Here is a 23,695-nt window from a genome sequence, read left to right as displayed (position 1 = left end):
ACTGATATAGGAGGTCCGGAACAAGTCCTGTGCGGGGAGAGACCAGACAACAGGATCACTTAAGCACACAGCTTTCAGAGGCTGGGCCCGGCGCTCAAGAGGAAAGGGTGAGCCGGGAGGGGAAGGCAGGGACCAGCCAGAGCTGGGCGGCCATCTTGCTTCAACAAGTGGCAGCTGACTTTGGTGAGAAAGCACCTCTTACAGTGCCTCGAGTTGGACTTTTTATGGCCTTGGAACTGTAAGCTTTTCCCCAAATAAATCCCTTTTATAAAAGCCAACAGATTTCTGGTACTTTTCATTGGCACCCCTCTGGCAGACTAATATATATTCTATGCTACAATTTTTTAAATGCTTAAAAAACACACAAGACCCCTACGTGTTACTTGGTTTCGCATCCCGTGGGGAAGGCTGGGGTGGATGTGTGTGGGGTCCATGGTCTCCTTGACACTTTTCGAATAGAGGCATCAGGCTCTGAGGGAAGGAAAGGGGCAAGGTGGAGAGGAAGAGACTTCAGGGACAGCGTCATTGAGGGCCACCAAGGGCCAATCCCAAGAGTTTTTCCTCAACAATGGGGGCATAAACAGACAGCAGGTGGTAGCTACAGGAAGGACAGGGGGCATGCAAATGCCTCTGGCTTCAGCAAAGATTGAGTTGAGTTCAGTCCTATTTCAGTACACCATTCAATATACAACTGGATTTCCGCTGGGAATCAGGTATGCTGACTTCACTTACCAAAATTATAACTAAGCCAGCATCTCCCAATTCCCAAGTGGTATGAACAAGTGAGAATCGGCTGTATTTACAAACACAGTCCTTGAAAAAGACTATCAATTACCAGTAATACGTCAGCAAAGATGCAGGCGACTTTTCAAATCGGCTTGGCCTTTGCAAGGCAAGCGGAGAGTTTCCTCTCCTATCGAACCCGTCACTGAAGGGCGAGAGGTCTCTGCCTTTGTCACTGAGGTTTCACGGGACACAAGACTGGCCTCATTTTCCAACAAGTCTTTTATGCATGGGAGGTTGGCAGGCTTGCAAGAGACACGTCTTTGAACTGCAGGCCTGGGACCTGCACCTTATGAAACTCTGGCTTTGACACACTGATCTGCCCTTGGGACCCAACCTCGCTTCCTGGATCTGTGTGGGGAGATGTGAACAGCTCAGATCCCCTTCCAGCCCTCTGGAGCAGATCCTTTTTCTACATTCTGGAATTTTCTTCCACGGTTGAGGTTACTCATTCCCTTAATCTCTTTGCTAAAAACACAAAAGAGACTTGGCCAAACTCCAAACCCCCTCCCTCTTCTCTGCCCTCTGCTCAAAACGGGAGGCCCCAGGGAGGAAATGCCAGGACTCCAGGCCCTTCTGTCCACCCCAGAGAATCCCTGGGAAGGGGTGGTGGCCTGGGCAGGGCAGTGGGCAGGCCTCTCGGTTCTGGCTCTGGCTCTCAGGAGCTACCCACTTTCCCCATTCAGTCAGAACTCCCCATGCAGGTGCATTCATTCTTTCTTTCCTTCTTTCAATAAATCTGTATTGGGTGTCCACTCGGAGCCCAGCTCTGAACGAGGCCCTGGGGAGACAGCAGTGGACAGGACCCAGTCTCCCCTCATGGGGAGTACAGTCTGAGGGAAGAGACAGGGCTTAAAGAGTCATACTTCATCATACAGGGGATACCTGGGTGCAGTGAGAGCACAAAATCAAGGGGAACCTCCCTGAGGAGGCGCTTTGCTGAGAACTAAAGGATGAGAAGGAAATGGCCAGGCAGAGCCAAGAAATGTGTAGAGTAGAGGGAACAGCTTTTGCAAAAGCTGTCAGGGAACCCCAAGTGGTTTCTAGTGGTTGGCATGTGGGTGTGAGGGAAAGTGACCCCAATTCCCTGCTAACCTGCTCTAGTAGGAGCGCCCTGCACTCACTCCACTCTAGCCCCTGGGCCCAGCGCTGGCCCCTGAGCATGGCAGGTGCACGGCAGCCCCAGGACCTTTGCTCTAGCTGTTCCCTGGCATTCTTCCCCCAGGGTGCACATTTGGCTAACTCTCCCACGTCCTGCAACTGTACTCACATCTCACCTTCTCAGTGAGACCCTCTGAGCAGCCTATCGATGATCACATTCTGTCCCACGCCCTGCACCCACCACCCCCTTCCCGTAATCTAATTTCCTCTCCTCCTCGGTGCCGACTGCCTTCTAACCTACTACACAGTTTACTCCCGGTGCTTATTGCTGTCCCCCCGCTAGAACGTCGGCTCCCCAGGATCCAGACCTTTCTTTGGTTCTCTTAGACAACCCACGCCTGTGAACATCTGAAGGGACACCTAGATGGGATCTGAGAGGCTGGCGGGGAGGGGCCTTGCAGGCTAGCGGACCCGGGGAAGGCGTGTGGGCTTGATTCCAAATATAAAGGCGTGGCATCGACGGGTTTGGGGCAGGGAAGCTCAGGGTCTGGTTAAGTTTTAGAGATGGCTCTGGATGCTGTGTGGAGATCGGCTTCAAGGGGGCAAGGTCCCGCAGGCCTCCAGGCATGGGGTGGCGGAACCGGGGTAGGGTGGTGATCCCCCAGCATGGTGAGAGGTGGATGGGTTCAAGGTGGACTCACCATGCCTCGGTGACCTGAGGACTGCGGGGTCTGAGGGAAGACAGGGCAAGGCAGACGCCCCGGTCCTGCCCGAGCAAGAGGCTCAGAGCAGGCTTTCAGGGGCAATGTCTGCAGCTGAGGGGGAAAGTCTGGACTGGAAATCTCTACTGGGGGATCCTTGGCTTATGGTCATTTCTAAAGCCATGAGAGTTCAGATGCCCAAGAAGTAGCCCTGAGCACCCAGCCCTCGAGGAACGCGGGGTTGCCAGGAGGGTGGGGAGGAGGCTGTGCAGGTGGAAGGATGGGCACGGGTGTGTGGTATGTGGGAACTCTCTGTACTTCTCGATTTCTCTGGAAATGTAAAACTCTTCCAAAAAATAAAGTCTATTAAGAAAAACAACAACATGAGCCTCATAAAGGCCCCTCACCACCCCCACACATGCACATGCTCCAAAGACGACAGTAATTTGTTCCTGTGGAGAGGACTTTAACCTTGACCAGTCCCTTCCACGGTCAAATGATTCAGGGACACTGTGAATATCTCACTGCCCTCCCCCCTACTAAGCAACAGAGGGTCCTCACTTCCACCTACTTTCTTTCTGTTCACAGAAAGAATATTCTCCTCAGGCCAGATCGCATGATGAAAATGAGAAGCAGAGACTAACTGGCGCAGGTAAGTCGGCCCCACCTGGCATTCCCCAGAGGGCACCTGTTGGCATGCCTTGCCAAAGCACGTTCCTCGGCCACGGATTTCCTGAATCCCATTTCACTCAACAGCTGGCTCGGTTTCCTCCCTGCCGCAGAAGTTCTGGCACCATCTGGGTTCATATTCCAGCTCCACTACCAACTGGTTTTGTGACCTTGGGCAAGTCACTTGAGTCTTAATTTCCTCATCTCTAAAGAGCGCACAACCAGCGTTTAATCAAAAAGCCGCTGAGGGGATTCGATGCAAAGAACTGTGAAGTGGATATAATACCCTCCTCGGCAGAATGCACATGAGACAGCAGGTGCCAAATGCCAGCACAGTGCCTGGCGCTCATCGTGTCAAGGATCAAAGGGTGTCTGGGGGATCCTTGGGACCCTGGGGGGTCCTCACGGTCCCCGGGTGAAGTACAGAGAGTCAAACAGAGGCGGGGCCTGGGCGGTGGCCAAGGGCCAGCCAGAGGGGAAGCCTTCACGGCCCCCTGGTGAAGTACAGAGAGTCAAACAGAGGCGGGGCCTGGGCGGTGGCCAAGGGCCAGCCAGAGGGGAAGCGCTCGGGCGGAAAGGACGAGGAGGCAGAGGGAACTTGTACTGAGGTGGCCCCGGGCACCAACTGCCAGAGCAGGATTCCTCGACCCCCTGAGGCGCGGCCTTGGGCAGAAGCCATCTAGAACCCTGGACAGTTCCCCCAGGTCTGCAGCTTTTCAGGGCCCCAAGCTCGATGGGAAGGGAACTGGTGGGGTCTTGGCTCCTCCAAGGAGCTGAGGGAGCATGAGCGAATCACCTCGCCTCCTGCCTCTCAATGGCCTCATCTCTAGAATGGGTCTAATACCCACCCCTCGCGGCTGTTGTGAGGAGGAAATAAGGTAATGGAGGCAATAAAGCAGAGGGGCCAATGTCTGAGGTCAGACCACCTGAGTGTGTACCCCAGTTCCGCACCGTATGATCTCAGAAAAGTTGCCTAACCTCTCTGACCTTCAGTTTTCTCCTCTGTGAAACTGGACTGTTAAGAGACCCTACTTCATAGTGTCATGGAGATTAAAAGAGATTGGACATGAAGTACACAGTAAACACTAGCTTTCGTTTTAGAAGAATCCTGACACAGCACCAGACACAGAACAGATGCTCAAAACTGTCAGCTTCTTACATCTTCCACTGCCCTAAGGGGAGCCAGCCTCCTTAACTTCCGCCTTCCCACCTTTAGGCTTTTTTGGCAGGCCCTCCCATCTCTCGCTGTTAAAAGGGACTCCACAAAACCAGAAAACCAATCCTGTGGCGTCCCACAGCCCTCCGTCCCCAACCTGCTTCCCCCAGCAGTGGCCTCCCTCTGAGTGCTACCCACCCCAGGATGCCCTGGGACACTTTTCAAACAGCACCGTGTACAGTGCTTGTGCTGTGCCAGCCACTGTCCTCAGACCAATACCCCACAAACCTGTGGGATAAGGACTATGGCTAGCCCCACTTTGCAGATGAGGAAATGAGGTCTGAGAGGTAGAAATTGTGGGGTCCCACCGCTGGAAAGCGGTGGTGCTGGGACCCTATCCCATGCCTGGAGATCCAGGACCCCACGTTTGCGTCAGTCGACCAGCGCAGGGAAATCAGCAGAGTGGGCGGGAGACGAGGCCGGACGTGAGGACAGCGGGGCTGTGCCCCCGGCCCGGGCGCCCCGGGACCAGGAGCGCTCTCGCCAGACGCTTGCCCGCGCGGGGCCCGCTGCCCAGGAGGGGCTACCTGCCCGGCCGGGGCTCCCTCTTCCTCCCCCGCCGCCTCGGCGCTCCCGCCTCCGGTAACCTGATCCTCGGCGGGGTTTGAGCTGCAAGGCGGCGTCAGCGCCGCGGCGGCGCTGGGCCCGGGGCTCCCCTCCCGCCGGGCGCGCCCTCCCCGCAGTGCCGGCTCCGCAGGCGGGCGCGCGGGGCGCATGGCGCAGAGGCCGGGCGAGCGGACACGCGGGCCCGCCGAGGCCACCGGGCTCTACCGCGCAGTGCTGCTCAGGTCGGGTAAGTGGGGGCAACGCGAGCCCAGCCCCCAGCGCCCCGCCGCCGGGAGAGCGCGGGAGGCACGCCGGGCGCACCCCGCGCGGTTCCCGCCAGCCCCCGCCGGGCGCCGCAGTCCTCGACTGCTCTGCTTCTCCCTCCTCGTCCCTTCCCTATCCCTTCCTTCCTTCCCCTACCCTTCCCCTCCCTTGCCGTCCTCCCTTTTCATGCTTTCCCATTCCTTTTCTTTTTTCCTGCCCCTTTCCCTCGCCACCCCCCCCCCCCCCCCCGCGGCGCCCCCGGGGCTCTGCTCACTGCTCCTCCCCGTGTGTGAACTCGCACGCACGTTCTGTTTCCTGATCACAAAGGTCCTGCGAAGCCCACCTCCGCGCCTGTCTCTTGAGCAGACCCTCAAGGGCTCCCAGGGCTTGGGGGCGGGGGCCGGCTTGGGGCAGGAGAGCGGAAAGTGGGCGACCAGAGGGGCCCGCGGGCAGGCGCGGGGAGCCCCCGGCGGGGTCGAGGCTGGGCAGGGCTTGGGATGCCCAGGGGGTCTCCTCTAGGAAAAAAGTGGGGAGCGAGTTACAGGAAGATAGGGAACCATTCTTCCATACGTGTGTACGCAAGGAGGAAAAGAAACGCCCGGCGGTCGCTTTCGAGGACCGTGCTGGGTCTTCTCTTTTTCTTTACTTGTCTGCAGAGGACACGGATTACTTTTCTACTCGGGTGAGAAAAAAAACAGGCTTATTTTTTTACTTATAAAAATGGAGCAGAAGTATGCTCATATGGCCAGTGTGAGACTATTTTGGAAAACACAGGGATGTAGAAAGAAGAAAAAGAATGCCTGTGAGCCTTTGGGGCGTTGCTTTCCAGACTCTGTGTGGATGGAGACGTTTGGGGAAGAGGAAGCTCGCCGGGCCGGCGCCCCTGCCAGTGGGGTGCGTGGTTAGAAAGTTTCAGGGGGCTTGCGTTCGCCGGCCAGCTGCTCTCTGCCCGGGCCGGCCACAAGCGCAGCCCTGCCCGCAGGCCTCTGGAGCTAGAGTGGTGACAGGAGAGCTGAGTGCTCGGCGGCAGAGTGTCTGTGGCCTCGCTCCTCCCGCATCCCGCATCCCGCATCCCGCATCCTGCATCCCGCATCCCTCATCCCGCATCTCCCGCAGGCTGCGGCACTGTCTTTCTGACTTAAATTGGCCCCGCCTGGGGGCAGCTCCCGCAGCCCGGTTACTGGTTGGGAACACTGGAACAAGGTTCTCTAAGTAAGAGCTGGCCAAGATTTCGTGACCGGCAGTGCCTTCTTGGGGGGGAGGGGGGAGGTCGTTGTGGGGTTCTTTTGTCACATCTGTAATTGAGCTTTAATGATGTGTTACACTTTGTCCTAAATAATGAGCATTCAGGTTTTTAAAATATAGATATATTTTTAAAGATACACAGATCACACAAAATGTTACATTACAAAATAAAGGAGGTTCCTATATGGCCCATTTCCCACACACGCCCCACTCCTCCCACATCAACAACCTCTTTCACCAGTGTGGTACGTTCATTGCATTTGATGAATACATTTTGGAGCGCTGCTGCACAGCGTGGTTTGCAGTTTATGCTGTAGTTTACACCCTCTCCCAGTCCATTCAGTGGGCTGTGGCAGGATATATCACGTCCTGCATCCGTCCCTGCAACATCATTAAGGACAACTCGGAGTCTCAAAAATGCCCCCACATCGCATCTCTTTTTCCCCCTTCCTGCCTTCAGCAGCTCCCGTGGCCGCTGTATCCACATCATGATGTAGTTTCTTCCGTTGCTAGAATCACAGTAATTCTACAGTAGAACACCAGTAAGTCCACTCTTGTCCCTATTTTATTCTCCATCCTGAGGACCCTGGGATGGCGATGCCCACTCCACCTCTCAGTTGAGGGGGGCTTCGATCCCACAGGGCTGATGGATGGGATTTTCCCGCCTGCAGCTGTGGACTCTGGGTTCCCTGGTGTGGTGCTTGTCCATCCTCACCTCCCTGCAGCTGACCTGGGTAAGTCCAACGAGCTGGAGAGAAGGTGCTGCAACTTGAGGGGGGTCTTAAATCTGGCCAAGCCTGGGGGAGGCTCTACAATCAGATCAGCCTGGCTCCAACTCCCAGCCCCAGTGACCACCATTCAGCACCCTGCCTGCGTGTCCCCACCTGATCTCTATCTTCTCACAAAGCTGCCGAGGGGCACCCCAAATCTAAAGACCTCGGTTCTCTTTGACTTGGAGCCACCCTCAGAAGGAGACATGTTTAACTCCCAACCCATCCAGAACAGCCGAGATGTCAGGGTCGTTGGAGGAGCCACGTGCTTCCCGTAACGGCACCACACACAGCTGCAAGCCAGGAAGAGCAGAGGCCTCTGTGCGTGCCTCGCTGGCGGAGCGCTTCCTGCGTGCTAGGCACAGAGCACTGGCTCATTCTGTCCTCACTCCCCATGAGGGCACTGTTACTTGTCACCCCCATTTAACAGGCAGAAACTAAGGCTCAGAGAGCCTAAGCGGCTTGCCCAAGGTCCTGCTAAGGGGTAGAAGAGACATTCAAACATAGGTTCATCTATGCCAAAGTCTGGCCGCCTTCTGAGATCAGTCATGATAATGGTAAATGCTGATCACTTGCTATTGCCACCTCTGCCGGATGCTGTACATCTGTCATCTCATCAACTTCATTTGCTCACTTTTCCACTCAACCAGTCCTCACTGGCCACTACTACCACTGGGCCCTGGGCAAGGCATTGGGATGTCTCAGGCAGGTAAGTAGTACCTACCTACTTTCAACTTGAGGAAACTGAGGCTCGGGAGGTGAGATGATTGTCTAAGCTCACACAGCTGCTCAGGGGTGGAGCTGAGGTTCAAACCCAGGGCCACGAGCCTGTGGAACCACCACTCTGCCTGTCTCACCCAAGGAAGAACAAGAAGTGACATGGGGCTGAGGAGCCAACGGGGACATGTAGTGAGGGGGCAAGCACCCCTCTTCTTTAGCAGCCTTCAAGGCGGGGATCAGAGAATCAAATCCAACTGGTGGCCTTATTTTCATTCACAATGACCTCAAGTCATGGACCAAGTATTATAACACTTTTAGAAAACTTTCCATCCCAATTTTTAAAAAACAATAATTTCTTAATAGGTAAAGTAATACATGATCACCATAGATATTTAGGGAAACAGAAAATAAAGAGAGGATGCTAGACCCATAATCCTGTTAGCCACAAGCAGCCAATGGCAACTTTTTGGGATATACCTGTGTGTGTGTGTTTTACATTGTTGAGATTGTACTGACTCTAGTGTTTAATCACATTTTACATTCGGATGAAAATCTTAAAAGCTCTTAAATCAAGAGAATAGGTATCACTACTGAGCCCTGAGTGTGGTGGGCTCTGTGCAAAGGACTTTTCATGCTATATCTCATTTATTTCTCAAAAGAATGGCTGTGGTCCCTATTACTACTGCCCCATTTTAGAGATGAAGAAATAGGGAGTTGAAGGCCCCCCAGCCGTTCAGCACTGAAATCAGCACTGGTATCTGGGCTGACACCAGAATCAGCACCCATGTACTTAACCACTGGAAAAATATACTTGGCCACATCCAGTAAGCTACACACACTGCAGCAGAGGTCCAGCTGAGGTTCCTACCTGGAGCTCAGGCCAGGTTCCTGGCTGGAAGGGAAGTGTCACTCTGCAATAGGGACAGAGGGACCCCTGCCCAGATGCCGGTGGGAGTCAACAACTGGGATTCTCCTCTGCAGCCAGAAGGGGGCAGCCATAGCCTCCGTCCCTGCCTGCTAGGTAGCTCGCCCGATAAAATACAGGGTGCCCAGTTAAATCTGAATTTCAGATAACATATGTTTACTACAAGTATGTCCCATACAATATTTTCATTTGCTGCATCTGGTAACACCACTGCCAGGAATCATGAAAGTTGACATGACACGCTGTGGTCTGCCTCGTTCCCCGTGCACACACACACACACACACACATACACAGGCGTATACTCAGGCCTCCCTCTCCCCATCCCTAGATCCATTGTCTGTTTCTTGTCTAGCTACAAGGGAATTAAAATGTGCTGGCACTGGGGGAAACGGTACCCCAAGGCCCTTCTGCAGCTAAGAAACCAAATCAACCATTCCTAATTGCAGCTGGGCTGACAGCCATCTTTCTGAAGCAAGACTCCTAGTTCCTCCCACCCCCTCACACTTTTGTTTTCACCCTTGAAATCCCTCCATTGGGTAAATTCTTCCCGGCTCAAGCTTGTTGGAAAGGCAACTCTCATTCCTTTTATAATCTCTCCATAGAGCCCAGGACAAGTTTTTCTGCCAGTACAGCATTCCCCATGTCCTTTCATCAGAGCATGGGTTTGGTTTTTTTGTTTGTTTGTTTTGTTTTCTTTGGGGGTGGGTTGATTCTGGAGTGGGTTTTGGGAGCTTCTCAGAAATCTCGTTGAAACCACGAAAAGGGGCCTTGGAGGTTTGGACTGAATACAGGACCGAGGAGGAAGTTTTGAGTTGCCATGGAAACTTCTTTTCGTCCGATGTTTGTGAGCCCAGATAAGTCACTTTGCCTGTTGGTTTGGAGAAAAGAGGGCAAAAGTGAAAGAAAAGACATTCTTTAGAGTTTTTTACGCAAGCTGCAGCCGCTGCCCACCGTAGGTGCAGGAAAATTCCCCAGCGCCGCTCCTGACTGCCTCTCCCCGTCTCACTGCCCCTTTCCTTCTGGCTCCTTTGTCCCCGAGAAAACAGTCATCTGAGGGCCAGGTGAGGGTATGGTTGGGGTGTGTGCAGCCCCTGGGGGCCACCTGCAATCCCCTGGCTGCCCGTGGGACTAAGCAGGAATTCTGACACCCAGGCCCCTGGCATTCCAGAGTCCATACGTCCTGTAGGAAGAGCGGGAAGGCGTCCCAGAAGAGCCAGGGGGCAGCGACTGCAGCTTGAATGTTGCCATTACCTTGCGAAAAACTCAGGGAAGGCTCATCTGCTCAGGAGGACTCCATTTTCCCATATTCAGAATGCCTATGACTGAACCGGGTGCAAACTGCAACCACAACGGACTGGAAAAGGTTGCTCTTTTTCAAATTTTAATCTTACTGGGTTTTTGTTGTTGTTTGTGGGTTTTTTTTTGGGGGGGGGGGCGGGGATAGTAAAAGCAAGATATGCTTGTTTTTCAGGCCAAAAACATTATGGAAATATAGTGACATAGAAAAGGGGCCTGAAATTTTACCCTTAGAACAGTAGTTCTCAGTCTCAGGATGCTATAAGAATCCCCATGGTAGCATGTTAAAAATCCAGATTCCTAGACCCTCCCAGTAAGGCTTTGATAGAGCAATCCAAAAATAAGGCCCAGTAATTCCATTTTTAACATTCAGCCCAAATGATATCTAGTACTGATAACTGAGATACACTGATCTAGGAATGACCTCTGTAGCAGTTTAGTTGGGTCTCTCTGTATATACTACTTTTCCTTGAGACAAAGAGACCACACTACATGTGATTTTGCTATTTGATTTTTCACTAAATATGTGATGGACATTCTTTCAAGTCAATACATAGGCATGTTTATTGCTTGCATCCCATTATGGGTATACCATAACCTCTTACTAATGGGGTATGGCTTGGGAAATGGTTGTTGATGATCACGGATCTCACATACCTACACGCACGCACAAAGCACATAGCGCCACAGTAAGCCCAAGGATATCAATGTTTTGGTGCCTTCAGGTCAATAATAGTTTTGAGCACTTTGGTATTGGGATGGGAATACTGAGGAGGGTAAGATGAGGCCCCTGCCCTTGGGCTGGCAGTCCAATGGGTGAGACTGGTGGGTTTGTACACAAGTTGGACTGTGAGGAGATGTTTAGTGGGAGAAGGCCAGTGAGTCCCAACTGCCTGGGGAAAATGGCGCAAACCTCGGGGGATTCCTGCCCCACGCTCTTAGCTCTTGATTGCCCTGGGGCTGCCATCAGAGACTTCCAGCAAAGGGAATGCAAAGTGGGAGGGGGCCCTCCGAGTCTCCTCCTCTGGAGTAAGCTAGATTCTGGGGTCCTGTCTTCTCCAGGCAGTAAGCAAAACATGTCAGAAGTCCCCCTGCTCCAGGACGCCCCTTATTCCCCAACTGTCAAAGGGCACTGGGATTGGCTCAGATAAGCCACGGACGATCACAGGAAATGCATCAAATGCTCATTTTCAGAGCATGCGGGTGACAACCAGGGACAGTGAAACATGGTTTGACAAGAATTTAGTTGGTATCTTCACACTGTCAGGGTTTGGTGAGGGTAAGCCACAGCGGGGTGGGCAGCTGGAGGAAGATGCCATTCAAAGTACCTCAGGAGAAGCAGAATTTATGAAGAAGAAACAAAAATGACCACAATGTTAAAGAAAGTTGTTTTATACAGCAAAATTTGTAACCCTCTATGTATAAGAAGCTTCAGAATAGTCAACCTGCATAGTGCCTGACCTGCCCCTGTCCACCTCTCAGCACTGTCTCCTTCCCCCTCATGCCCAGCTCTCCAGCCACATTGGCCTTCTCCTTGTCTGATCATACAAAGAGAAGGGCTTCTAGGAAAATAGAAGGTTAGAGAACAAGACTCACTTCTCTCCCAGAAAAATAACTAAAGGACCAGCAGAAACAGCCTGAAAAAAAGTTCTAGGGTTTAGGACACCAGGGAAAGTCTAGACAGCATCCAGAAGAAAGAGAGGAAAAGGAAAAGGAAAAGAATTTCAGTGAGAAAACTCTTGTGAATGAAAGCTGCAGCTGCAACTGCTGGTGCCCATCCCACCACCCTCAGAGCGGACAGCATTGAGTCCTCTGGCCAGCAGGTACAGACAGAGGGGACCACAGGGATCCACTTCCCTAGGAAAGGGGAGAGAGAGGGACCTAGTCTAAGGCTGATTCAGTTTTTGGTCAACAAAGTTGGTCTGTTGTGTCCCACAAGCCCTTCCAGGCCAGGTAGGGCCGCACCCTGGTGTGATCTGGGAGTCGGTGGGTACTAAAGAGATCCAACCCCTTCAAACATCCTCCCTACTGACCAGGACTGGTTGTTGAGGACAAAGAGGGGAGTGGAATTATTTCCCACCCAGGAAAAAGGAGGGAGCTGCCAGCAAAGGGAGGAGAACAGCCTCTGAGAATGTCTGATTTGCAAGCATCTGAATAGCCTGAGGCAGGCTCCTCTGCCACATTTTTCCAGATGGGGTTACAGTGAACATGTTCTGACCAGGGTTTGAGATGCATCTGCTGGTAGACCAAGGATGTGCATGCAGGGAAATTAAACATATATAAATAAAGAGGCATTTTTCAGGTCTTTACAGCCTCCTACCCCAAGGCCCTTTGAAGTGGGTCTGTAACCCATTATTCAGTCCTTGGCCTGGATTTGAGCAACTAAACAGGGACAATCCTAAAGAGCTAGAACAGGTTGAACCACAGATCAAAGAACAGCAGTTATACACAGTCTCCTGCCACTAAATCCCTAAACAAGAGAGAGAAATTGAGCATCAGAGTAAACTCACCATTATAATCAGATGCCTAGACATCAGCAAAACATTACAAGCCATACAAGAAAAAGGAAGATATGGCTCAAGCAAAGGAATTTATCGAAGTCCCAGATGAGATACAGGATTTGAAACAACTAATCAGCATGATTCATACAAATCTCCTAAATCAAATCAATGAGTTGAAAGACTATATGGCTAAAGAGATAAAGGACATCAAGAAGACACTGGGCAGGGAGTGGATGTAGCTCAAACAGTTGAGCACCTGCTTCCACATATGAAGACCTATGTTCAATCCCCAGTACCTCCTAAAAACAACAACAACAAACAAATGAAAAAACCAACTAAGGGAAGCTGATGTGACTCAGTGGTTGAGGGCCAGCTCCCCACATATGAGGACTCAGGTTCAATCTCCAGCAGTACCTAAAAAAAAAAAGACACTGGGTGAGCACACAGAAGAATTTGAAAACCTGAATAGAAAAATAACAGAGCTCATGGGAATGAAAGACCCAGTAGATGAGATTAAAAACACATCAGAGCCATATAATAGCAGACTTGAAATGATAGAAGAAAGAATTAGTGATGCAGAAGACAGATCAGCTGAAACTGAGGAGAGAGAAGAGCAGAGATAAAATTGGGAAAAAATGAGTAGGGGCTCAGGGATTGAATGACAACATGAAGTGCAACACCATACATGTCACAGAAGTTCCTTAAGGAGAAGAGAAGGGAAAGGGGGCAGAAAGAGCATTTGAGGAAATAATGGCTGAAAATGTCCCAACTCTCACACAAAGCTCATTCCCACTCTGGGGGCTGTGCACTAGCTGCTTCCCATCAGTGGAATGCTCCCCCGTGTGAATGGCCTTCACACTGCTGGCCCCTCTCTCCACTCGGGCCTCCCTCCAATGTCCCCTCTTCAGCATCCACCCTTCCTAAGTGCCCAGCCACTCCCTTTCACCTCACCCGGTCTTACTTTCATCATAGCATTCATCGCCAAGTGATGTTTTCTTGCTCTTCTGTCTTCCTGTGTATTGTCTGGCTCCCCCTAGAGTGTACTTTCCCTGGAAGCAGGAATATGTGTCTCATTCAGGGAGTAGCCCCAGCAGTTGGGACAGTGCCAGGAACACAGTCGGTGATAAATGTGTGTGGAAGGAATAAGTAATATAGGCCAAAGATGACACAAATTGCAGTTTAAATGCCCATCCAAGTTTGATGTACGTCCTGGACCTGACTGCCCTCCAGCCAACCAAGACTGTTCACGAGAAACAAAGGCTAGGGGGAGGGCTACGTTTACCCGGGTAGATGCCACCTTCCTCACTGGGGGAGTAAGGATAGTGATGAAAGCTTGAAAACACTTCCAAATTTCCGAGTGGAAGCTAATCCTGAAATTAGGATGCCTCCATTACCTGCAAGCACCCGGGATGGCCTTCAGCATCTACACACATTCTCTATTTTTACATTTACACATTCATTCATTGAGCCAGTATTTATAGAATGCAGATTTTTGCCAGGCACAGTGTTCCATGCTGGCCCCTGCCCTCAGCAAGCACAGAGTTCAGTTCTCTCTGTGGAAGAAGTAGTATTTGCTGAGCATTTACCAAATGCTTTCAGCAATGTCATCTCCCAGCCACCCTGACCGACATAGAAACCAAGGCTTGGGAGCACCAAGTGGCTTGGGAAGGGCCACTGGTGCCAGAGCCGGGGCTGACCACGGGTCTGCTCAGGCCCAGACAGGGTCTGCCATGACTTTCCCGTGCCCTCTCCTGTCCCATTGGCTCCTCTGTGAAATTCAGATGAGCTCATGCATCAAGCGAATAATGCACATGGACTTTTCCACCCAGGCGTGGATGACCAAGAACCAGCCCCCGGCCGAGAAACTCCCCCTGCCCTTCCTTCCCGCCCCTCCCATCAGGAAGCGTCAGCCCTCCCGTTAGAAAAGGGAAATGCCTCCATGTGAGCCGCCTGGCTCGGAACAAAGCTTGGCACGTTTCTCATTCCTCAACAGTCTGACAAAATAGGTATTTATTTGCATCTTTCAAGCGTGTAGGTTGGACATGGTGTTCTGCATTGTGGAAGTGGCCGCCCACCAAGTGAAACATTGGTTACTATAGTAACAGTTCCTTTTTATTGATACCAGAATAAACAGGAATGCAAAGCCGCCTCACTTGTTGGCACATCTCGGCTGCCTCTGCTCCCCGGGGTTGAAAAGCCGCCCTTTGGAGGCGGCCCTCCTTGCTAGTCTAGGACTTTTTGGTGGACTGAGGAACCCAGCAACCCTGTGGCCAAAGTTCCCTGCCTGACGACTTGGCTCCAGAAGTAAGCCCATTTCTAATCTGTTTCACCCGTCGAGCCGGGTGCTGTTCTGGGGGTGCAGGGGAGGTGGGGCGGCCTTACGCAGGGGCTGGATGGGCTCTCAGGGCAACTGAGCTCTTTGAATGTAGGCCCCCAGGCTCTGTGCCCCACCTCTGTCCAATGACATGGGGCTCCCTCCTGGCACCCTGGAGGTGGGGAAAAGACAGGAGATAAAGTGGGGGCACACCCAGATACAGCCCTACATCCTTGCTGATCTTTTTCTTCTGAATCCTCAGGTGAGTCTGGATTTATGCATAGGAAACCTAATCTGTCCATTATCACACAGTACGGGGTTTTTAACTCTCTTAATAACCATGGTACTAGAAGATTAAAGAAAATAACCAGACTACGGCAGGGTGGCATGGCTGAGAGGGTAGAGGGAGCATAGATTCTGGTATCAGAGCTCAGCTCAGATTCTAGCTCCTTCCTTCATTGGCTGTGTGAGCTGGAGAAAATAATTGACTTTTCTGAGCCTTAGTCTCTTCATCTTTAAAAAGGGGATAACAATAATCCCATCCTCTGTTTATTGTGAGGATGTCATGAGATCCAGCTGTGAGGTGCTTAGCAGATACGTGGCACACAGTGAGTGCAGGTCAATTGACTTCCTCCGAGGTGAATTTGGTTTTAGCATTTTGCAGAGCAAGAGACTGGATGGAGGGTTATAGCATTGGGTGTATCACTTTTGAGCTGCTACCAAGCCTGGGTGGTTTCCCAGCTGCAAGGCAGTTCCAGCACCATGTCTCCAGGTCACTTGGATTCTGAGGACCTCAATGCCAAGTACCTGCCTGGACCTTTCCCATGGAGGCACCTGCCAAGTGGAATGGCTGGCTTCATGTCACTGGGTGGGCCAGGGGACACCTGGGCTGTGGTCCTTGTTCCCGGATCAGCCACACCACGTTCTCCTTGCTCAGGACCACCTGGCGTTGGGCATCACGCCACCCACGGCCTCTGCTCTGGAATTGACTCCAGACCCAAATGCCTGCCCAGCCCTTCTCACAAAGCAGGTGGTCTGAGTGGACTCAAGACAAAACTTCCAGGAAGTGTGTCTTGGGCCATTTTCTCCTGGGTGAGGGAGGTTGCATCCAAACTGAAAAGCAGCTCCGATGGGGCGTCCAGGCTTAGCCACAGGCTGCTAGGAGATCCAGACCACTGTCCTTTGGTCTTTGGCCCAGGGAAACACAAAGGCTCACTTTCCCCTTGGGAGAAAAAAGCCAAAAGGATCAGGAAAGCCAGTGGCCGTGCTTGTTACTTCTACTAAAAGCCTCTTTTTCTTTTGCAAGTGGTCATTTTTAAAGTTTCTCTTCTTCTCTGACCTTCCACCCCCATAAAATGCTGACCCAAGAAGATCCCGGGTCTGTTTTGAACCCCACAGTCTGAAAAGAAGCACAAAGCTGCTGCGGGGGCCAGGCTGGGGCTCGCCAGTGAGAGTGTGTATTCATCTGGGCTAGGAGCCTGCTTGCCAGGTCTTGGTTTTCTCATCTATACAATGGGCTCACACTGCCTCCTCCTCATTGGGATTTCATGAGTAAACAGAGCGAGAAAGGGCCGTGAATCTGCTTGCTTGACTAAAAGACCTTTTACACCTGGAAGACAGTGGAGTAGTAGAAAGAGCACTGAGTTTGGAGTCCGAAGTTGCTGGCTTTGCCATTTACTCTCTGTGTATCTGCACACACGCAGCTTCACCTCTCTGAACTTCATCTGCAAAATAAGAATAATAAACAGTACCGCTGGCCGCCATGCAGGGAGTGTGTGAGACCCAGGCCGGCGAGAGGGCAGCGCTCTGTCAAGGGCTCACCCCAAGGTCAGCGAGGACCACCCTGCCAGGCAGGCACCGGGCAGAGCACATCACACCTCGTCTCATCCTCCTGACAGCCCCGGCAAGTGGGTTCTGCCGTTCTCCACCCACACAAGGGCTCAGAGCTGCTTGCCCGAGGTCACACAGCTAGAAGAGGTGCTGCCGGGACTCACGCCCAGACTTCCTCCAGAGCCTCTGCTGTAACCCTGTCTCTGTGCCATTTGCTGTAATTAATGTGACCAAAGACAGAACTAGGACCCCCAGGGTAGAGCAGGCAGAGGGGACAGAAGGCAGCCGGGACGAACGGGGACCTGGGTCTCCACTAGTGCCGCTTCCCTCCTGAGGGAGGGGAGCACCGGCGTTTGGCTTCCAAGCCACCACCCTGGCATTAGCCACCGTTACCCTGGGGGCAGTCAGGGCTCCCAGCGGAACCTGGGACTGTCCTGCAGAGCCTCCAGGGATGAGCCCAGGGACCGTGTGGTTCTCAGCAGAACCAAGCGGGGGTCTCCCAGTCCCTCCTCCAGCCTTTTACCCTGTCCCACTGCCACACACCCCCCCTCCACTGTGAAAGATGGTCAGGCCCACAGTTTGCATAGTAAGTGAGAATTATTTGCAAATAGTCACATGAGACACTCAATTAGCTGTCGCCTACTGGCTGTCTCTTGCCCATACTTGCCATCCACATTAGCTCACCCAGGCTTCAGAGCATCACAATTTTATAGAGGAGGCTGTGCCCCGAAGGTAAAGAACTTGGCCAAGGTCACACAGCTAGCTGCTAGGAACTGTGACCCAAATTAGCTCCAGGCATGAGAACCAGCCGGACCAGCAGCTGAAATCACTCAGGCCCAAAGCCCAGAAACTTTTTTTTTTTTTTAAACTCAGTGGCCCGCAAAGATGGCAGAATATTGGAATCACCTGGGGAACTTTCAAAAACCCCAAAAGGCCAGGCTGCCTCCAGGCCAATTTAATCAGAATCCCTGGGGTGGGACTCCCCCATCCTTTTTTTTTTTAATCCCCCCTTTGTGGCTTTTATTGCATGCTGTCTGCTCTCTGCGTGCATTCCCTGTGCGTCCTTCTGTGTCTGGATTTATTTTATTTCCCCTCCCCCCTTGCGGCTCGCTTGCTGTCTGCTCTCATGTCCATTCGCTGCATGCTCTTCTGTGCTTTTTTTTTGCTTGTCTCTCTTTTTTGTTGCGTCACCTGTTGAGTTGGCTCTCCATGGCATCTGTGGGCCGGGCGGCACTTCGCAGCGTGCGGGCGAGCCTGCCTTTACGTGGAGGCCCCAGGACGAAAACCCAGGCCTCCCATGTGGTAGAGGGCAGCCCAGCTGATTGAGCCACACCCGCTTCCCCACCCACCCTACTTTTTAAACTTCCCGGACAATCCCCGTGTGCAGCCAGAGTTAAGTTCCACTGATTTAACCAGTGCAGTTTTTAAGGAGGAAGACATGGCTAAATCCAACACTAGCAACAGGATTTAGTAAGAGTAATTGGCAATAATAGCCAATGGGGTGACACACTGTGCAATTCCAGGGGCAGCAATTCATAGTACAGTACACTGGGGTGACACCCAGAATTGTGCAGTGCACAACCTGCCTTACTGTATGGAGCCAGTACTTAGTGAACCTTTGACTCTGCAACAGGCACTGTGCCAAGCATCTTACGAGCCGCACCTCACTTAGTTTAATTGTTAAAACAATCTCAAGAGGTAGAGTGCCACCATAATCCCCATTTACAGAGGGGGAGCTATAGACCAAGAGCAGGGCTACACAAACTTTCTCACCTAGTAACTCTGCTGCTCTAGAGAGAAAGCAGCTAGAGATAAGGTGCTTATAGATAAGGAGTGAATGGGTGGGGCTGTGCTCCCAGGCTGGATTGGCTCCTCTGGCTCCACCTCCAGACAGTAGATGAACTTGCCCAAGGCTAAGGACAGGCTGGGCCAGGATTCAAATCACAGTCTCAGCGGCTCAGCAGTGCGAACACTTCCTGTTTCAGTCACCATTTCTTTGATGACCCCTAAAGGACCCTTTGCCCCTTTTTCTCCTGCGACTGGCCAGTTCCTCTCCCCTGATGTGGGCTATGGGTGGGAAGCTCTTTGTCTCTTCATAGATAACCTAAGCTGTCTGACTTGTGGGTGTGGAATGGTAAGAGGCTGCAGTTCTGCCCTTAGTGACAATGGCAACGACTCCAGTCCCGGGAAACAGTTTAACAATGCAAAGTCTATAAACTTTAAGTATTTAGAGGAAATGCAAACAAAATATGCTAAAAGCTTATCTAGAATGTCTGAAGTCCATGCTAAAAGCTTACCTAAGATGTGGAAGATATATATGCTAATTTAAGCCTATTGAAAACTGAAACAAAGGGACCATTTGGCCTTTCCTCTCTGTATAAAAGAAATTTAAAAACCTTGTTCGGGGCTCGGGATTCAGACAGAAAGCTCCCAAGTCTGGCCAGCCGTCAATAAACCATTTTTCCTTCTCAAAATCATTCCTGAGTTCTAACCTCTCTATACGCAAATAATTGAACCTCTCTCAAATTCTACAACATTTTTGGCGACCACAAAGGGACAACAAATGAAGGCCAGAGACGGTAGCATTTTGCTGCCCCTTCCAAATCCCCAAGGAAGCCGGGAGGACTCGGGTGAACCCCAAATCTGGGCGCCCCTGGATTAAATTTAATCCAGAAAAGATGTGGGCTCCACCAGAGTCTGCCCAACAAAAATCAAGGGCGATGGAAGGTCTGAAGAGAAAGATTCTGGGAACGAAAAAGAACTCCAAACATGGAAGAAGGTAAGACTCCCTGGGTGAGCACAGTCTGGAGGGCCCTAGCTTTCATTGCTAGGAAGGGGAGGCTGATCACCTCCCAAGAGAACCCTAGTAGCCCCAGAAAGTTGGGGGGAAGCCATTCTCTCTAGGCTTGGGAAAAGGAGAAAAACCGGGAAAAGCCCTGGTGTTTTGGGTTTGTCTAACTGCATGTTAGAATCTGGTACTGGTCTTATATCCAATAAAGGAGTGGAGTCTTGATTTTAAAGGAAGGGCTGTTTATAGGTTCGAGTCCTAATGTCCTGGAGAAAAACCGGGAAAAAGCCCTGGTGTTTTGGGTTTGTCTAACTGCATGTTAGAATGTGGTACTATTCTTATATCCACTAAAGGAGTGGAGGCTTGATTTTAATAAAAAGGGTTGTTTATAGGTTCAAGTCCTAACGTCCTGGAAATTGGTCTAAATTTAAAAAAAAAAAAAAACTTAGTTACAGGAAAATGGATCGGCTTTTCTAGTGGAGCTTGGTCTGGGTGTAAAGTTTAAACAGTGGAAAAAGTCTAGCTGAAATCTTTTGTTACGGTGCTAAATTGTGAATGAATTTGCTTTACACCAAATGTTAAGTGTTCTGAAGTTTGTGATGGCTGTGGGGGCAGCCGTGGTGAAAAAAATATATATATATATGTATATATAAACTTGTGGGTCAAATTAGTGACCTTTGTGCTTCTGTCTGTGTCAGCTCAATGCTAGTGTTGGAGTTGTGTCCTTATGTAAAGTACAATGCAGTAGAGCTAGAACCCTCCCTTGCCAACGGCAAGGGAGTGAAATGATTATGGGGCAAAACTGAGGAGTCTGGATGTTTGCGGAGTCTGGATGTTTGCGCATGCTCTGCTGTCTTGTCTCTGGTCTGCCCCTTTGCCGGGACTTGAAGGCCATCTGTATCTGTGTCTGCGCCACACACCCAAGTTTATTGGGGCTGCCCTAGTCAGGGTGGCTGGGTCCCCTGGAGAATTGCCGAATTTGAGTAGGTTCTGTCTGCCCATTTTGGCCTGAAAGCTGGAAAGGCAGGAGCATCTTGCCCCTTTCCAGTGAGTCCACACCTTCTATTCATAAGCCGCATTCCTGTTTGATTGTTGTGCACCCGACTGCCTGGAAGGGGGGGAAGTGAAGGGGGTGAAAAGCAGAATCAGAATAAATGCAGTAAATTTCCCTCCATAGGGTGTTAAAGCCAAAATACATTTGCATTCTGCCCAGGTTCTTAGAAGGTATTGTAGTAACTTTAAGTAAGAGAATGTGTTCTGTGAAGGTAAAAATTTGTCTTAAAGATATAAATAATTATAAAAGTTTTACAAAGCATTGTTCAAATTAAGGTAAATGGCTAATTGCAGAAAGTAATTATTAAACAAAAACTGAATTGATAATAATAATAATAAAAGGTAATTTTATAACAAACTTATTCGGCAGCCAGCCTCCCCTGCCAACTTGCTTGCAAAAAAACTGTTTCTGGTATTACATGCTGCTGAGTATTTAAAGTGAAGACAAGTTCATTATTTTAACAAGCTTGTTTAGTATTAATGGCAATTATATGTTGTAAGAAGTTTGCCTGGTAACTTAGTATGTGGGATATATGGAATGTGTTTTTATTGTTAAGGAAACAGAAAATGATTTTGTCCTAAGATAAAATGATTGATTATTGGAAAGAGTAGAGTGTGGGACAAAACCTGAATGAATACTGAAAGTGTAGAAGGTTTGTGGAAGGAAAATTTTTATGATTAAAATTGAATAAAATCAATATACAAAGAAAATCTGTTTTATCAAAATAGCTTCTTGTGCTTTAACCTCATTATTTCCTCAGTGTTTAAAAAAGAAAGGCTCTTCTCTTTTAAAAAACATTATATTCTAAAAATCAAATCCTGAAAAGTAGCTTTTTATTTCAAACTAACTGCAAGAGATTTATTCTTTTACCTTAAAAAAAAAAAACTAGGGAAATGGACTTGGCCCAGTGGTTAGGGCGTCCATCTACCACATGGGAGGTCCGCAGTTCAAACTCCGGGCCTCCTTGACCCATGTGGAGCTGGCCCATGCGCAGTGCTGATGCGCGCAAGGAGTGCCCTGCCACGCAGGGGTGTCCTCCGTGTAGGGGAGCCCCATGCACAAGGAGTGCGCCCCGTAAGGAGAGCCGCCCAGCGCGAAAGAAAGTGCAGCCTGCCCAGGAATGGCGCCGCCCACACTTCCCGTGCCGCTGATGACAACAGAAGTGGACAAAGAAACAAGACGCAGCAAATAGACACAGAGAACAGACAACTGGGGGAGGGTGGGAATTAAATAAATAAATAAATCTTTAAAAAAACAAAACAAAACTAAAGTAATAGTTAAGTTCATTTAATATGTTATAAGTCAAATAAAAGGTGTTTAAAGGTGTTACAAAATTAAGTTTTTTAAAAAAAATTAATAAAAACTGTAACTAAGTTAAGATCATTTATAAATGCATTTATATTATAAAACAGTGGAAAGATAATAACTAAAATTATAGCTGGATGAATTTAGCCTGAAATTATTATTTAAGTGTAAACTCTAAACTTAACCTTTCCTTAGTTTATGGTTACTTCAAGCCTAATCTCACCCCTTGCCTTTGCCTATGGTTATTTCATAATAGCTTCTGCCCCTACAGGCCAGAGAAGAGCTGGGACATCACTATCTCCTGTCCTGGTATTAGTAACCCTTTCTCTCATGAATTCAAGTGTAAACTAAATAAATTGCTGCCTGGTGGAATAAGGTTAAATAACCACTAGAGTTTTATTATCTCCAAAATCAAAAAGGGGGGGTGGAGGGGGAGAAGTCTCCTGCATTAACAGTCAGTGTTCCTAAGAGTGGCAATTCATGAGAGAAACCAGTCTGTCTCCCTGAGGCTTCAAATAGCCTCAGTAAATATATATAAAATTAATCTTGTTGCTTATCCAAAATTCTGCTAAATTCAAAGTAAAATATAAAGTTCTGAAACAAAAAATAGTGCTAAAGCATTAAGAACATTTTGGTTACAATCCATTAATTAAGAAAAAAAATTCTTGTGTAAAACTGCATAGTCATAGTATAAAACTGCACAGTCATAGTGCAAATTAAGAAGAGTTTCAGGAATCTTTGAAATGTTTTGCAGTCACACTTGTTTTGTAAGAATTAGAAGTTTAAAGTAACTAAAGTTATGTTTTTGTGTCAAACTATTCATGTCTGCCTATTTGCTCAAACTGTTGAGATTAAATATGCAGTTATAAGTAATATATATTTCAGGACCCCAAATTAAGCTAAACAGTATATAAAATAATGCAAATTATAAGTAATATCAATGAGTTTTGTTTCTGTGTCTAATTCTTTGTGTCTACCCATTTGCTCAGTGTATGTCTTCATACATCAGGATAATAATATCAAATTAACAAATGAAAAATTCTTAAAAAAGCTCTATTCAAATTATTAAAAATTAAATATGCAGTTATATATGTAAATAAATATTCTTAAAGCCCAAATTAAACTAAGCAGAATGAAAAAGTCATAAAAATCTGATTATAAAAACAATTGGGAAAGAGCCTTCTCTTTGCAAGAGCTTTAAAGGCAAGACTAGGTGTGGCAGATTAAACCTATCTACTAGACTAGGGAATTAAGAATCAGTTTGCCCGGTAATTTCCCAGTTTAAACCTTTTGTCAGCCATAAAATGTAAAAAAAAAGAAAGAAAGAAAAAAACAAGAATTAGGTTACTTTTCACATAAAAGAAAAAAAATGTTGATTGGTGTAACCTGGCAGCCTGCTGCCTCAGTCTCCTCCTCCCGAGTTGGACAGCAGTGGAGGAGACCAGTTTAGGCCAGTCCTATGGGCAGTAGAAGGATGCCCAAGAAGGAGCTAAGTCGGTGCCATTTCAGCACTAAATTCTATTCCTTATTTAACAAAGGCGAGCAGGTAAAAACTAAAATAGTTAGAATGTAATAAAGGAAGCAGTTAAATCACAAACTTTTGCATGGGAAAGTTAAATCTCAGATAAACTGTAACTTCTGAAGTATCCAATCTATGGAAAAACAG

General features: G+C 49.4%; 1 protein-coding gene across 4 annotated transcripts in view; it reads left to right on the top strand.

Moving 5' to 3' along the window:
* Positions 1-23,695, top strand: part of FAM107A (family with sequence similarity 107 member A) — a 68,118-nt gene that overhangs the window by 30,931 nt on the left and 13,492 nt on the right. Inside the window, exon 2 of one of the 4 annotated variants that reach the window (XM_004477750.5) lies at positions 3,174-3,237. In XM_004477750.5, the coding sequence (XP_004477807.1) occupies positions 3,174-3,237 (64 nt within the window). Of the gene's footprint in view, positions 1-3,173; positions 3,238-5,116; positions 5,264-7,156; positions 7,260-14,890; positions 15,043-23,695 lie in introns of those variants that run through there. The other 3 variants (XM_004477751.5, XM_071212124.1, XM_004477752.5) reach the window with 3 other exon arrangements.

Source organism: Dasypus novemcinctus, chromosome 26, assembly GCF_030445035.2.
Source record: "Dasypus novemcinctus isolate mDasNov1 chromosome 26, mDasNov1.1.hap2, whole genome shotgun sequence".
In the NCBI taxonomy this organism is placed as follows: Eukaryota; Metazoa; Chordata; class Mammalia; order Cingulata; family Dasypodidae; genus Dasypus; species Dasypus novemcinctus.
Note: the sequence above shows the minus strand (reverse complement) of the source record. Positions and strands in the feature narration are given on the sequence as shown.